The 18,108-nt window shown below is 37.4% G+C and overlaps 1 protein-coding gene across 1 annotated transcript in view; it reads left to right on the forward strand.

Moving 5' to 3' along the window:
- Nucleotides 1-8,184: 8,184 nt before the first annotated feature.
- LOC150107055 (homeobox protein dve-1-like) overlaps nucleotides 8,185-18,108 on the forward strand; it is a 254,064-nt gene continuing 244,140 nt past the window's right edge. Inside the window, exon 1 of the mRNA XM_090392921.1 lies at nucleotides 8,185-8,625. Coding sequence (XP_090249047.1) covers nucleotides 8,536-8,625 — 90 coding nt within the window. The 5' untranslated portion in view covers nucleotides 8,185-8,535. The remainder of the gene's footprint in view (nucleotides 8,626-18,108) is intronic.

Raw genomic sequence — 18,108 nt, forward strand, 5'->3', positions numbered from 1 at the left:
GATTTAGAGAATGATGTTGGAAGTTTCTTTTGCACTTGGTTAAATTATAATAAATTTACTTTAATCCTTTATCCAAGTGTAAGTAAACAAACTTTGCGCCCGAAAATATCTTCAGGACCAAGGTAAGGTGGCGCAACACCAGACAACTCAGAGCAAAGGTGGACCAAGCTCTCATCGATCCCTGTCTCGGCATCTCCCATAATGCAAAGCACATCTCCTTGCAGACATGTATACTGCTATGCACCAAGGAAAGGGCCGCTACCTAGACCCTTTTCGACCTTTATTGAGGTCCAGTAAGTGGGAGCCAGAAGAAAACGTGGAGACACCAAGGCAGAAATAACAGGAGAGATCATATTTACCTATTCAAGCCGCCAACAGGTGTACCAACGTATTATTGAAATACTCTGGATTTATAGAAAGATGTTGGGATTTTATTTTGCACTTGGTTAGACTATAACATGCTCATGAGTAATACAAAGCAGAGTTGAGAAAGGTTACTGAAAGTGTAAGAAAGGCAAAACCAGATTATGAGAGAAAATCATTTAAGCAGGCTAAAATTAATCCAAAAGAGATGTTTGCTACATATCAAGAAAGAGGAAGAATGGTCATGAAAAGATAACTTTACTCATTTCCGAGACTAGGAAAGTGACAGAACTAAAAGAAATAGTTGGGTTGTTGAATGATCATCTTGTGTAGGTCTATCATCCAGGTAGAGATTTTGTAGGTACTGATGTGATGTAGACAGATGTGATAATTGAGGTAGATGAACTGGAGGCACTCATCCTATCCGAAATTATAATTTCGAATACAGCAATGGGACTCGGTAGTATTTCAGTACCGGTTTGAGAATGCAGTATTTTCTCTTAGTGATTGCATACTTTCACTTCCATTTTGCCATATGTCCGTTCCTCCTTCCAATCTATATCCCCATGGTAGAAATATCCCATGATAAACTGATCCACATGCACTTTCTGTGTGCGCTCGTGACGATGAAGTCTTTCTATCTATCATCCTGGTCTATAGCAGCAAAGGTTTGTGATACTGGCCTCTGTCTCGCACCAGATGACTCAAATGAACCACCTCCTCAGAAATAAAATCCTCCTTAATTCTAAATTCTATTTTTGTTCCTTCAAGTCACAATATTCCATGTTCCACCGTATTCCCTCTCTCCTCGTAACTCTTGCTTAATACTTTGCTTATACCAATGCGTGCAACAAATGCAAAGCAGTCAGCAGATCCAAATCCGATTTCATTAACGCGAACAGCAAAAACTTTGCCTAGTTTCCAAACGGAACTACACCTTCACTCCTACTAAGAGCCTTGGACGGGACTTCTACTCACCTGCACATCCCCTCCTCTCTCTCTCTCTCTCTCTCTCTCTCTCTCTCTGTCTCTCTCTCTCTCTTCCTGGTTCCACCACTGCTATTTCAGCCAAATATAAATCTGATCTCCCAAAATCACTCTTTTCGTTAAACTCTCGCAGTAACTAGCAAGGGAAATCGCGGCCTACCATACCGGAATCCAAGCACCGTATACCTCCTATAGTTTTTCGATATAAGAACAACAGCAAAATTACTAAATAACTTGGACACAAAAAAATTCTCCTGGTCCTGATTACATCTCTCCATTTATTCTCAGACATTATTCTCCGGAGCTAACACCCGTCCACTGTAGTGTACAGATCTGTTATACATATCTGGTGCTTAACACAACGAGTGGAAGCAATCTCATATTCGCCCTATTCCAGAAGGAGAGATAAGTGTACCGTCAAATTACTGACCAATTGCTATCACCTCTGTCCTCTCCAAAATAATGAAAAAAGTTGTCAATAGCCAACTTCTCTACTACCTAAAGACCCATTAATTAATCAGTGACTAGTATGGATTTCGCGATTCAAGATCCAATACTGATCTCTTAGCTCACATCATTCACCACCAGACATGTGCAATGTTCAACAATATTTGTGCTGTCACTCTTGATATTTCCAGAGCTTTTGATCGTGTCTGTCATCGAGATCTGCTTAACAAATTGTGATCCTTTAGTCTACCTGCCACTCTTCGTAATTAGGTTGTTAACTTACTCTCTGGTCGACCACTGCTTGTCATGGGTAATGCTTCCGTCTCTTCGAGCTTCACCACTAATAGAGAGTACTTAAGGACTCTCCTATCGATTGGCCTCTTTCTCATATACATAAAAAAACCTACACTAAATCACCACTAATCCGGACCACATCATCGTAAATGATAGTAATCTAATTTCATTCTATTCATTTGATAAACCTCGCATTAGACAGATATTCTAGGCTTCAAGATCATCTGCTCATAGTGCCTTAATCACTAAACTACATACTATCCTTTGATGGGGCGAGGATAATCTGGTTACATTCAATGTTACAAAGACACAATCTTGCGTCTTCTCTTCTCTTGCAGAAAAAACCCCAGCTCATATTACATTATTCTCAGTAATACACAAATCACCAGACAAGAAGTAATCTCTCTAAAGTTACATTCACCTTCAACCTCTCTTGCACAAACATATCTCAGCAATGACTTCTTCCACATCCAAAACACTAGACTTTCTTTTTCGTTCAAGGTGCTATTTTGAATTCAATCAATTCTTTAACAATATACAAATCTCAAATGCGCCTATGCTTAGAATACTGCTGACATAATTGGGGTGGGGCACCTAAAATGTCACGAAAAATTTTTGATGCTCTACAGAGGAAAGAAATTCCCTGCATTGACATCTCACCAATTCATTTAAATCTCTATTCACAGTCGATTCAGCTTTGTATATATTCTACTGGTAGTTCAATGATAATTTTTCCATTTCCTGTTGCACCTGTTAATAATGATCAGCAGTCTCTCAGCACCTTTTTAATGTACATATGTGTACATATTTTTAATCGGATATGTGATAAGACGAGTCGAAATGGAGGTAGCGTCCAGTTTTGGTAGGTTTCTTCTCAGTTCTGTCCTATCATACCGAGGCAGGAGATTTACAGTGTTTATTTTTTTAATGAATAAATAGGGACCACTGTCATCATCTAGTTGCTCTTTTCTGGAACACTTGGACGAACCTTAGTAATAATGTGAGTTATGCGATCATTTTATGGAAATGCAGAGTTAATGACCAGAGTTTCCGTGAGAAATACCTTATTTTTCCCACCCAGGGATCGGCTAACTTCGAAGCGAGTTTCTTTACTTGCCGACATGAATCGAACCCTAGCGATGTATATGATGGTACCGTGCTTGTGTTGTTGATGGTGCTTGGCCAAAGATCGTCATATCCCACTGACCATCTAAGGTAAAGCCTAGGAGCGACAAGTTTTGAGGATTGCAAAAACAGGTAAAATTATATTTCAACCATAAAAATACCGTTTTTTTTTTTTTAAAAAATCTATCTAGCTATCTATATTTTTCATGGGCAAAAGATGGTTCTTGTATATGGCTATGTAACGACGGTGCTGGAGTCTAGACCGCCAGAATAAAAGACAGATATAGACGAGAGGAACCTTTTTTTTTTTATCTTTCATCTACTGGTTTTTTTGTGTCATTGTCGCCAGCAAGTACCATTATTATTATTATTATTATTATTATTATTATTATTATTAATTTTATTTTTTTAATTTATTAAGATTTTTAATATTCTAATTAATTAAGAAACCAGTACTCAAGGATCTGAAAGGAGACCACGACAATACCCCAATATACTTCTCCGAATACCTAACGCCATATTATCAAAAAATATTCTACCAAGCAAAGAAGGTAAAAACAGAAAACAATTACCAGTTTATATGGATAAGAGACAGCAAAATATTCCTAAGAAAGACGCAAGACGCAAAACCAATCGAAATAAAATCCGTAGACGACCTCAACAGGCTGCCACATTGAAAGGAATGTGGACAACTCGTAAAGAAGGAACAGCACACCAACCAATATGAATGCAGACCATCAAGCAGACGTAATCACCCCGGAATATGATAACTGCCACATTCTGAAATCAATAACAGAATGGAAACAAATGACAATCCCCAAAAAAGGACTATCTATTCTCCACATGAACATCAGAAGCATTGAAAAATACTGGCTGACCCTGCAAGCTTATCTGAAGGAAGATATAGACGACATAGACATTTTAATACTGACTGAAGTATCCGCGACACACGAAGAGGCATCCACCTACCAAATGCCACACTTCCAACAACACAAACACTGCAGACAAACAAAACGAGGCGGTGGTATAATAATATTTACCAAACATAAACTAGAAGTAACAGAAATAAACTATAAATTAGAATACGCAGAAAACATATGCATCGAAATTAAAAACACCAAACAAGAAAACTCCCTGATATTAAACGCAATATACAGACCACCCAATTTAAGCACCACAAAATTCCTAGAAGAACTAAACAAATGGCTTTCAACCACGGAAATAGGCACCTCAGAATACTTGATGATAATAGGAGACATTAATATAAACATTAGGAACATAAGTAACAACACAGAACAATACCTAGACCTATTATCGGCATATAACATAACCCCATCCATACAGTCGTATACACGAGAAGAGATAGTCGGAAACACAACAACCTCATCCTGCATCGATCATATAAATATAAGGGCCCCCTCCAAACAGCCACACAGCAGCCGTCATAACATGCAAACTGGCAGACCATTATTTCACAGCATTACAGTTATACACTGAACCAGAACCCATAAAAATCACTGAGACTACAAAACAGTATTATAGCATTCTAAACGAAACAATAGTAAACGAGGAAATCAGAAAAACAGACTGGATGCAGATAGCATCTTTAGACTCTGCTGAAGCTATATATAATAATTTTAAACTTGCGTTTAACAAAATATATAACAAAGCATTAACAAAAATAAAAATACGCCCCCAAACGAAACAAAATCCATGGATAACAGACAACATACTAACAGACATACAAAGAAAAGATGCCCTATGGAAACAACTTAAGAAGTCGCCGAACAATATCGCTTTAAAAGCTGAATACAAAAGAAAACGGAATCTCCTAACAACACAGATAAGAATGGCAAAAAGAAACTATTACAGCAACAAATTAACAACAGCTCAGAATGACATAAAGGAAACCTCGCACCTGATTAATGAAATGCTGGACAATATACACAGAACCACTGCCTCAGAAACAATAAAACACAGCTTTGCCTGCGACTCCAAATCCCTCAAACAATCGGCAAACAAATTTAATCAGCACTTCGTGAACTCTGTCCAAAAGCTACAAGAAACAACCTTTCCTCACACAAACGAACATTCTCCACTAGGTCCACAAGCAACCCAGTCGATGTGGTTCCCCACAGTAACAAAAGAAGAATTATCACTGGCAATTCAACAAATTAACCCTAACAAAGGACCGGGGATAGACGGAATCAGACCAAAAGACATCAAGAAACACTTAACCAACCTACTTCCAGTTATTCAAAAACTGTTAAATAAAATCTTCGAAACGGGACACATACCTGAAACACTGAAGACTGCATTAATCACACCCATACAGAAACACGGAAAAAGAAACATTATAAGTAATTACAGACCCATTGCCACGCTGTCTGTAATCAACCAAATCATGGAGCGCATCGTACATCAGAAACTCTCCACATACGTTGAAAAATTTCAAATCATACCCAAAACACAATATGGCTTTCAAAAAAATAAAGGAACAGCAACACTCCTGGAAGATTTCACAGATCTAATAAACGCTGCATTGGATAAAAACAGAATAACATTAGTGGTATTCCTTGACCTAACAAAAGCATTTGACACACTAACACACAAAACCTTGTTAACGAAACTAACTCATATAGGAATTGGAGGTCGTCTACTCCAGTGGTTTAAAGCATACATGAATAACAGAAAGCACACCACACGTATAGGATCAGCATACAGCAAAGAGGTACATGTAACCTGTGGTGTATCACAAGGAGCTGTCCTGTCTCCCATTCTATTTAACATATACACACACAACATAAGCCAACTCCCCCTAAAAAGTAAAATCTTCCAGTACGCAGACGACACGGCCATAGTATCCATTCACAACAATGCAAATATCGCTTACACAAATATGCAACATGACATCAATCAAATCACTAACTGGTTAACTGAAAACGACATATATATAAACCCAGGGAAAACAAAGCTAATGGTATTCAAAAACCCCCAAACCCTGCCCATAGAAACTAAATATCTCACTGTCCAACATTCATCCTCCTATACACAAAGCGTAGAACCTAAAATCAAACCATCACACAGGTGAAAACAACAAGCTATCTTGGACTTCACTTCGATGCTGATCAAAGTTGGAATAGCCATACAAAGATTAAAAGACATTGCCCCAACCCACATAAAAATACTAATCTATAAAACATTATGTGAAAACATTTTAAGATATGCAATCACATCATACTCATTCTGTGCAGACTATAGACTTAACAGGCTACAATGGTTGCAGGATAAAATGGTAAAACTGATATTTTGGGAACAACCCACTCATATGCAAGAAGCACGGACAAAATACAAAATATTTAAGTTGAAGCACTTATGCCACTACACAGTCATGTTAAAACACTACTACAGCCCAACATATAGAGTAACCAGAACAACATATCAAATAACAAGACCACAGTCAACAAACTACATAACATATAAGTACAACAATCATAACGGCAAAGCCACCCGAAACTTCTACATACCTGACATGATAAACAAACTGCCATTCGACAACAGAAACCTCGGAACATACAGAGAGCTGAAACAGGCGCTGTATAAATATTATAGCGAGAATGAATATTAGAGCAATTCCTGTTTCTCTCTCCCCCCCCCACACGCACACACACACAAACCTATGACAAACCACCTCTCAAAAACCATCACTACAAGAACACAAAGAAACAAACACACCATGTCTAAATCCAACCCTATTTGCACAAAAAAAGAAGAAAAAAAGTTAAAACTGTAATAGCAGTTGAAGTCTTCCAAGCATGTACCATCAGACAGCAAAATCAACACCTGGCTTGTGACCATTACAGGAACATAACCATGAAACCACCACCATCTATCATCTATTATCTTCCTCAGATAAGCTCTGCTAAGCTTCGAGGAAGAAAATTATTATCTTGCAAGTATCTGTTAATCACAATTGTAACATGTTATAAATATTATATATATATATATATAATTATTACAGCATCTATGTATGCAATTTATCTGAGACATAAAAAAATATTATTTGATACCTCCAGGGAGTCCAAAGACTCATCGAGGGAGGGCACCTGCTCTACAATACTCCACCACTCAACTTCATCCACAAATCGCCTCATCTTCACCAACGCCATCTACTGTCCACCATCACCACTACTATTTCCTTAGCACTGTAAATCCTTTGATTGAGCAAAAATACTCACACATTATTAAATGATGTCGGATTAACGCTATACATTTTATAGTGTTAATCAATGTCGGATTAACCCTAGAACAATGGCACAGTTGTGCGATGCCTTTGTTTTTGAGTGCCCGCATAACTAGGAAAATGAACAAATAAAATTGAACAGATGGAACTGTTTACCCCATAAATTTAATGTTTTTATGAAAATAAAAACATTAATTTAATGTTTCTTTTCTTATGCTTAGTATGCCGACCTACTTATCCACTTCACGCTTCTTGCACATAAGTTCAGTTCCACCTTCTCCATTATCTCTATCATTTGCATTTAACTATCCTAGGAATTCCTCCCATAGTTCTTAATACATTTCTAATCCAATTCCATCTGCATCTTTGTTAAAGTTAAGAAATATAGTAAAATTACAAAGCAATATATTACCGAAATTGCTTAAAAAATTAATTTCTGTTATATCATAGGTCGATGAAAACGAAATGGTTGCTCGGAGGAGAAGAAAAAGATAATTGCACAGAGAAAAGAGGATATAAAGAGAGGAGCTGCCTGCTTTATTATTATTTATTTACTATTGAAGTAACCGAATTAAGTCTCGAAAAAAAAAACAATAATAAAATAATCATAACGATTTTGTCTTGTATCTCTGCTTTAATTGCCCTCCCCTCCCGCAGAGGATAAGAAGTTGCAGAAAGCCTTTTATAGTCCAGTTTGCTCTGTAATTCTGCATTATTATTTATGTCCAGAGCATATGATGTCAGCTGTGTTTCATTGAAGGTTAGTGTACTATTACATTGCTACAAGGGATCTTCGTGATGTGCTCTGCTCGACTTCACTATTGAGGACTCCTAAGGTCAATGTATTTTAGCAACTATTGTGTTATCATTATAGTGATGAGAAGAAAGATACTTTGCATTAATTTTGTTATGTGAGTGATGTATCTATCGTCATTATTCCCAGATCTTGATAGTTTTACTTAAAAGAAACGTTTTTAATGTTGCTATTTCAGGAAAGAAGTAAATAAAAGTATCGAATGGTGATGTTACAATGTGATAAAGGGCCTTTGATATCTTTACTAAACTTGTGTTAAAAAATGAATTTTCATTCCGTGATGGAGACCTTCGCAGAAGCATGGGTAGCTGCCAATACTCAAACACCACTGACAGAAGCAGCTGAAGCACAGGTAAAGAATTTATTTACGTCAATTAATTTTTAAAAGACATTTTATCTAAAAATCTTTTGAAAGATTGAAAATGTATGGAAGATGAATTTTTTAATTATGTATTATTATCTACATGCAAAGTCATCGCAGCAAGTTTAACATTTTTTGTTTTCACTTTCTTTGTGAAGGCGTAAAAGAAATATTCTAAAGTCAACAAGAGTGCTATAAAAGCTATGCCAAAATTGAAGTGTTAATTGAAAAATGAGGACTCATAGCGATATTGAAAAAGATTTGTGACTAGTATACAAAAAACAGAAATAACTGAATGAAATAAGGAAATACAAAAAAAATCTGTGGAAAGTGGAAGGGAAATGTATGAAATAAAGTGGTGCATAAGAATAAAGAAAAGTAAAACCTTATCTTCAGGATAGGGGATGTTATGGATGAAATAATGGTGAAAGCATGTTATCTGTTATCTATGGGCTCAAATGCTAAAATTTGGAATCTGACATAATGGAAAACTTTTTTTTTTTTAAATTTTACATATGGGAAATTACAAAACCAGTAATTCAGTAGTGGTACTTGTAAGTAAGAAGAAATATAGTAATGTGTTTTTTGAATAGGCTGAAGGCAGTCTGTTAAAAAGAATAGAATTATGCAGAATGAGATAGGAGAAGGAAGAGTTTGTGTGATTTGGAGTGGACTATAATGGACGTTGACTCAAATAGCTTCTTGTGTGTTTACATGTTTAGAGGCAAGTGGAAGAATGGTTTGGCTCTTTGGGTGGTTACCTCCTGTGATAATATCCCCATAAAAAGATATCACAGAAAACAACATCTCTGAGAGAATGATTGGAGCGAGTTGGTGAAAGATGGGTTGTCTGTTAAGTGGTTTGATGCTATCTGCTTTTTAAAGAATGAAGAAAGCATGTTTTCTAAGTGCTAAAATTAGGAATGTAACATAAAGGAGAGCTATATGTCATATTCCTAACTTCTCCTCTTCCCCCAGGAGAATGATAAGAAAATCAGTATTTCAGACATTAAGTTACAGATCTTGAAATCTGTAATACCACTGGGCTCAAATGAAGGAGTGGAATGAAGTGTAATGTCAACAAACTATGGATAGTATTTGAGGTTAATGTAAGAAGATCATTAATGTACAGGAGTTTAAGTGTGACTGAATGCATAGACATCAGATAGCATATATATATATATATATATATATATATTGATATAGAAATCTGATTAAATCATCCACTATTGCACACAGTGAATTACCAGAGAAGCAACTGATAGTCCAGTTGCAAAGGATAGAAGACGGGCTACAAATTGTAGTTTTGTGAGAAGCTGCTATTCCAAACCTGTCAGATGACTAGGAAATATTATACAATCTTGTGGATTACTCCAAACCTTTCCATGACACAAACCATGAAAAGGTTAGAAAAGAATGAGAGTAGGAAATATGAAATAATAAATCCTCCTTTTACTCTCTTTTTTCTCAAAGGTAGTAGGTACTCCTCCTTTAGCATTAACTTTTAGAAGATGGGTGGTCAGCTGGCTCCTTCCTTTGCTATCACTGATAGTTGAGCTCAAGGCTGTCAAAGATTTCAGAGACAGCTAAAAGTGAAGTCATCTGCCCAGATGGACACTATCATCTTGTATTACTAAATGCTAAAAGACATTTGTTTGAGATGGTGCGAGTTGCATGTTTTTTAAGTCGAAGGGGAAGGGGATAAAAAGTAACGTTTCTTAGAGAGTGAAAGCCTTCTTACCTACAAGAAAGATTTGACTAACTTGGAACAGGATGAAAAAATTCCCCAAATGCTACTCAAGGACTGGAATTGAATTTATAACAGTTTCTTCTGGTCTGTTCTATGGGAACAAACATCATTTCTGCTGGGTTACACACAGGCAGAATAATAGTGACAGAATCCATATTGGTGATCACTAATTAAATAATTGGTCTCAGAGTAGTGAAGTTTGCCATTGATGACTTTCATTGTTTATGTGATAGTTATCTTCTCTTTTTAATACAGTCTGATATAGGTCTACTTCTGTCCTGTTGGATAGATGCCTGATGAGTAATGATGATATGTTCAGGTGATACAGAATGGGTGTTAATTTAGAAGACTTGTTAGCTATCGACTATTTAGACTCACTTACTTCTTTTAGAATCAGCAGCAGATTTAAAAAAATCAACCTAATCTTAACAAATATGGTTATGTTAAACCATATTGGTGGATATGAGTGATGCAGAAGCATGGAAGTTAGAAGTTGCACTTGGTAACCTTAGCAAGAATACCTGACTGCCATTCAAGCAGAAAGCAAGGTTTGGGATTTTCAAACTCTGATTTGGATTTGATTTCTTGATGACTTTTTCAGATGTTGTAGAATGTAGTGTATGCTGAATGCAAAGTTAAATTTTTAACTTATGCCACTTGCTGCTTGTTGAATTTTTATCTTGGACTGCATTGGCAAATAGAGCACTGTGAATGTGGTGCCATAATGATGCTTAATTTATATATTGATGATACAGTATAAAGAATGATAGGAGATATATATGTGATTTGTACTTGATGATAAATTGGGGCATGCAATGCTGAGTCCAAACGTGCTCCTGCCACAATGAGTTTGAAGCCATCTGGTGTGAGGTGGAGTCTAACAAGATTAAATACATAGTTGGGGCGTTGTTAAAGACCTGATGAATCGGTTGCTATTGACAAAGAAATGTACCGCCAAACAGAGACAATGAGCACAAAAAGAGTAATCATAATTGGAGACTTTAATTATCCAAATATTGATTGGGTAACAGTATAATCTTATGAGAAGAATGAAAATGTATTTATTCAGCTGTTGCTGGACAACTTCCTCAAGCAGCATGTGACAGAAGGAACTTGAGGTCAAAGAGTGTTAATTTGATAATAGTGTCAGAGAATTTCAGTTAAAGTCATAACTATTCTGCCTCCGGTTGGTAACAGTGATGATGCGGTACTCATTTAGGAAGTGACTAAGTTATGAATGTTCCATTCAGAAATGATAACATGCTGAACTACAAATCAGGAAATTATGACCAACTGTGGAGTCTACAGAGTTCATTGGAACAGGATTGGTTGCTGAATGGGAAGAATATCGACAATGCATAAAAAGCATTTAAAAAATACTTAAAATGATGCAATACCAGAATGTGTCCTGAGAGTTCAAATTATAAATAGGGTAGCAGTCAAATGGATGTGTAATCTTATTCAAGAGAGGAAGTGGATCCTTGGATGAATTACTGATTCAAAAACTCATCCAAGGATCCACTCCTCTGCTGGCCCACCCTGGAGTATATCATATTCATTGCATCCATAATTTACCCAATATAGGGGAAACAGGATGCACAATTCTTATTAAAAAAAAAAAAAAAGGAACACGAATGGCACATTAAATTTTATAACTATCGTAAATCTGGCCTTTCTGATCATGCCCTGAATACTCTACATAGAATTAACTGGAAAGGCACCTGTTATTTACACAACAACAAAACTTGGTATGAATGTAAATTTAAGGATGCCTGTGAAATTCTTATCAACACTGCTTTTATCTTAACAATGTTGGTCTAAAAATCCCATGCATATGGAAGGCACGCATTCTATCCACATAACCCTTCTGCCTGAGAGTTAATTACAAATAAGACTAAGTAATCCAGGATATTAACTCTTATATAACAACTCTCATGTTAAATTTGGATATTACTTTTGCTGTGATAAAACTGTCTACATGAAATTTTTTCTGATGTTGTCATAAATAGAATATAGCTTTGATATAGTTTTTTTATTTTATTATTATTATTATTCAGGCCTCCATGGAGTCAAAAGACTCATCGTGGGAGGTCCTTCCTAAGAAACACAAAGTCTATCAAGACTCATCGAGGGGAAGTCCCCCCCCTCCTAAGAAACACAAAGTCTATCATACCACTCCTTGTACTCATTGACCGTTCTCACTCTCACCACTCCATCAGGCAATGCATTCCATGGTTCAACCATTCTCTATGCAAAGAAACCACTTCTCACCCTCTTGCTCACAGTTTGCTTTCGTAACTTCCAGGAATGGCCTCTTGTCATCACTCCTTCCCGCTGTTCAACCAAGCGAAAGACCTCCCCACTGTCAACCCTGTAACCACCTCTCAACAGTTTAAAAGTCTCAATCATATCACCTCTCCTTCTTCTATCCACCAAACTCTGCAGTCAACATTCCCTCAGCCGATCCTCATAACTATCATTGTACAGTCCTGAAACCATCTTTGTCATCTGAATTTGTACCCTTTCCACAGTTGATTTATCCCCTTCAAACTGGGGACCAAATCTGAGAACAGTAGTCCAAGTATGGTCTGATCAGCGTCTTATACAATGGAATGATAACTGTTTTATCTCTGCAGGTCAGTGTCCTTCTCATTATTGCAGCAATCCTCTGTGTTACCTTCATCACCTTTGCAATATGTTCCCTAAATTTCAGTTTTCTATCAATCATCAATCCCAGATCTCTTGTCTCCCCTACTTCCTCCAGTATAATTCCTCCCATAGAGTATGCAGTGTCCCTTCGATGTTTCCCAAACCTCAAGACCCTACATTTTGCTGCATTAAACTGAAACCCCCATTCGTTTGCCCATCTATCTAGCTTATTCAAATCCTCTTGCAGGGCTGCTGCATCTGCACTATTACTAATAATCCTTCCCAGCTTTGCATCATCTGCAAACAACTGAACATCCCCCTGCAATCCACTGACAATGTCATTGATATAAAGGTTAAACACTATAGGTCCCAGCACTGAGCCTTGTGGGACCTCACTTGTAACCCTCTGCTTCCTTGAAACTGCCCCACCATACACAACTCTCTGATACCTATCGGACAGCCAATCCTGAATCTAGTTGACCAATCTGACATCCAGACCCATGTGCTGTAACTGAAATATCAGCTTATCATGTGGCACCCTGTCAAATGCCTTCACTAAGTCTTAGAAAATGGCAGTATATGCCTTTCCCTCATCTAATGCTCTTATAACTTTATCATAAAAAGCTAGCATATTGCTAAAACAAGAGCGCCCTTTCACAAATCCATGTTGACTTTCAGAGATGACATTACCCTCATCTGCCCAACGCTGTATACGGTCCTTCACTACTTTCTCCAATTACTAACTACTGATGACACACAAACTGGTCTATAATTAGACACTTCCAGTCTGCTACTGCCCTTATGCAATGGCACTATCTTGCCTTCCTTCCATTCCATGAGCACCATTCCCACAGCCAGACTTAATTGAAAAGCCAGGTCAAAGGCACTGTCAGTTCCCTAGCACATTCTCTCAAAACTCATGGCGAAATACTATCCAGTCCCACAACTTTACTGACAACCAGAATACTCAGTATTTGAAACACACCGTCCTCCTGTACCTCTAAACCTTGAACCTGCCCTATCCCTCTAGCATTAAAACTGACTCTTCCAGGATGAAATACTCCAATAAAGTGGTCATTGAAAAATTCTACTATGTCCTCGGCATCAGTCACTCTATTCCTATTTTTATCCCACAATATCATTCTTTCACAGTCATTTCTCCTCCTACTGGCGACATATCTAAAAATATTCCCTAGGATTTTCTTTGGATCTTAGGGCTAATCTCCTCTCGTATTCCAGTTTCATCTTCCTTACCATACTAGTCACTCTTCTGGCCTGTGTCTTATACTCTTCATGCATCTTCTCTTCTCCTGTCTCTTTATATCTCTTCCACATCCTCTTTTTCGCATGCAATTCCTGTTTAATGTGGTGAATGAGTGGAATAAGCTTCCAGAGTCTGTTGTGGGTGCTACAACCGTGAATGAGTTCAAGGCAAGATATGATAGATACTGTGTGAATGTTGAATAGTTGTTCCAGACATGATGTTAGGGCCTCCCTCGATGAGTCTGTCAACTCCTTGGAGTTTCCCAGAACAATAATAATAATAATAATATTGTTTGTCATCCACTTTACTTCAAATTGTGTCCTCTTGTTACCTTGTGGTATACAACTTACCATTGCTGCTAACAAATATTCTTTCATAATTTCCTATGCACTAATGATATCCCGGCCTTCCAATTCCTCCCTCCATGAAACTTCCCCAAGTTGACGTCTTAGACTATTATAATCACCTGCCTTATAATTCCACATAAGTTCCTGTCTCTTTGAGACTCCTGCATGTCTATTCATTTTCCAAGTCAAAACCATATGGTCACTCTCTCCAACTTGTGGGAGAGATGTCAGTTATTATCAACTCTTCTAATGCTATAACCAAATCGAAAACTCTTGAACCTCTTGTTCCCTCTATTACATGTTGCCTAAGACATTTGTCCTTCAAGAATTCTAGAAATTCCATTCCCTTATTGCTACATGCATCTTCCTCACCCTAGTTTATACTACTGTAGTTAAAATCTCCCATAACAATCATTCTTCTTGCACTTGCCAAACTCAACTGTCTAAACATTTCCTGGTCCCCACCCTCTGTACTCCTGGGTCTGTAGCAACATCCCACTAAATATCCTGTCTTGCCCACCTCTACCTCACACGATATGCTTTCAAAATCATTAGTGTCACTGCCTTCCAAAGTCTCCACTCTTAGAGGACATAGGTCATCACTTGTCATAAACAGTACTCCACCACCACGCTTTCCCTCCCCCTCCTGTCGAAAAATGCTGTACCTAGTGACTTCTATTCCTATTATTATATCCTCTTCTGTCAACCATGTCTCAGTGATCCCAATAATTTTTGACCATGTTGATGCTATCTGCACCACCAATTCCTCTCCTTTATTCCGGATACTCCTGGCATAATATATAGCATATAAATGCCGTTGTTTCTATACCCAGCATTATCCCCTCTAGACTCCACTGAGCTCAGTGTTACCTGATGTCATCCCCTTCTCCCAACTACCCATTCCCACAAGAGGCCACCCCTGCTACTATCCTCCCTGAGACACACAGACTTTTTCAGAACAGCAGTTCCGAAAAAGTCAGTTTATTTAATTAAATCGTCATCATCATCAAATTCCTGCCATGTGCCCTCAAGGGGTGTACAGGATATGACAGTACTACATGAAAAAATTACATCATTACTAACTTCCTATCTACAATTTTCCTCCAAATCAGTCTGTTACTTGTCAAGACTTCAACATTATCAGATCTTATATTTCTATCGTCTAAGGCACTTTGTACCGTATCAATCCACCTATATCTTGGTTTTCCTCTGGGTCGTTTTCCTGCCAACCTGGCAGAGAACACTTGTTTTGCTAATCTTTCCTCGCTCATTCTGTTTAAGTGACCATACCACCTGAGATTAGCTCTGCTAATGCATTCCTGGATGCTGACAATGTCAAGTTCTTTCCTAATATCCTCATTTTTAATATGATATTGCCATTGATGCCATCTGTTCATGCCTCTATTCTTTCTCAGGACTCTCATATCTGTGGTCTCTAGTCTTTGGTCAAGTGTTTTACTTCTGACCCAGCTCTCAGATCCATAAGTTAAAACTGGTTTGAACACTGTCTTGTATACAGCTAATTTAGTGTTCCGACTAATTTCTCTCTTATTCCATATGAATTTATTCATTTGACTTCCCACCATACCAGCTTTGCTGATTCTGTTGTCTATTTCTATATTTAATTTACCATCTTCAGTAAAAATCGTGCCTAAGTAGCTGAAATGTTTTACTTGTTCCACAGGTTCTCCATTCATAACACAGTTGACATTTTCAATGATTCTGCCTATTTTCATTGTCTTTGTCTTTTTATTGCTGACCTTCATACCATATCTATTACAACAGCAATTGAATTTAGTCAGAGAATCTTGCAGACTTGTAGCGGATTTATTTAGAAGTATAACATCATCCGCATAAAGCAAAGAGCTGAGATTAACACCTCCAATTTGTATATCAGGTTTAATACCACTTTCCTTCATAATGTGCTCCATATAGATAATGAATAACAGAGGGGATAATGTACATCCTTGTCTCACACCAGATTTAACATTAAACCATCTTCCTGTACTTCCTTCAATTCTAACTGCTGACTTACAACTCAAATAAAGACTAAGTATTGCTTGATATAATGCCCCATTGACACCATATAACTGCAGCGTATTGTATAGCTTCTCTCTTGGCACCTTGTCATGTGCCTTTTCCAAATCGACAAAACTTAAATACAGATCTTTGTTATATTCCCGTGCTTTCTCGACTATTTGTCGTAAAGTGAAGATCTGATCCTGACAGCCTCTATTTGGCCTGAATCCAGCTTGTTCTTCACCAAGCTTTACTTCCACAATTCTTCTCAACCGTTTCTCAAGTATACTTTCATAGATCTCTTGCCAGGAACACTCAGTAGGGAAATACCTCTGTAATTCTCACATTCAGTTTTATTTCCCTTTTTATATATGGGTACTATGAGAGCTCTACTCCAAACATCGGGAATTCGTCCCTCTGTCCAGGCTTTCTGAACTATGCAGTGCATCCACTGTAAGACTTTTATACCACCATACTTCAGCATTTCTGGTCGAATATCATCTACTCCTGCTGCCTTTCCACATTTCAAGCCTTTGATGGCTTTTTCTACTTCAAGTATGGATATGTATTCCTGACTGCATGCCTGGTCAGTGTTTTTTATCACTGTGCTGTCATCACTGCTTGTTTCATTTAGCAGTTTTTCAAAGTAATTACTCCATACTTCAAGGATATCTTTTTCTCCTGTTTTCATGTCACCTTTATCATCTCTAACTCCTTTTACAACACTCTTTCCTCCATTCCTAAGCTTCTTCATCAACCTCCAGAATATTTTGCCACCTTCTTGATATTTATTTTCTATATTCTTGCCAAAGTCCTTCCATGACTTTTGTTTAGCTAGATTTACACACTGTTTAGCTTTCTTACATTTGTCTCTGTATTCTGTAAGAGTAAAAGCTGACTTATTTGCCAGGAACTTTTGATATGCTTTCTTCTTTTCCTTCACTGCCTCTTTAACTTCCTGTGTCCACCAGGGAGTTCTGATTTTTTTATCCTTGCACACAACCTCACCACCTGCCTCTCTGGCAGAATCAATCAATGTTTTCTTCAGAGTTTGTCACTGAATCTCCAAGGTTTGATTCCTGTTCTCAAACTCTTTCATTTTCTTTTCAATAATCTTTCTGTATTTTAGTCTACAGTTCACATCTGAGAGCTGCTCAACTTTTATTCGCTTTAAAACTTTATTGCATGTTATTCTTTTCAATATGAAATTCAATTTTATTCTGCTCAAGACTAAATAGTGATCACTTCCAATTTCAAATCCTCTGTACACTCTGGTGTCCTGCACCAGGGAGAAAACATCACTATCAACAATAACATGAGACTTTTCTTATTCCTAGCCTCTTCTCTCCATGTGAATTTTGTGCACATTTTTATTTTGGAACATGTTGTTAGTAATAACCAGTCCATGTTCCCGCAGAAATCCAACAGATATTTGCCATTATTAT

This window comes from Typopeltis vanoorti, chromosome 5 (assembly GCF_054136105.1).
Source record: "Typopeltis vanoorti isolate ZY-2024b chromosome 5, IOZ_Tvanoo_1.0, whole genome shotgun sequence".
NCBI classification, from domain to species: Eukaryota; Metazoa; Arthropoda; class Arachnida; order Uropygi; family Thelyphonidae; genus Typopeltis; species Typopeltis vanoorti.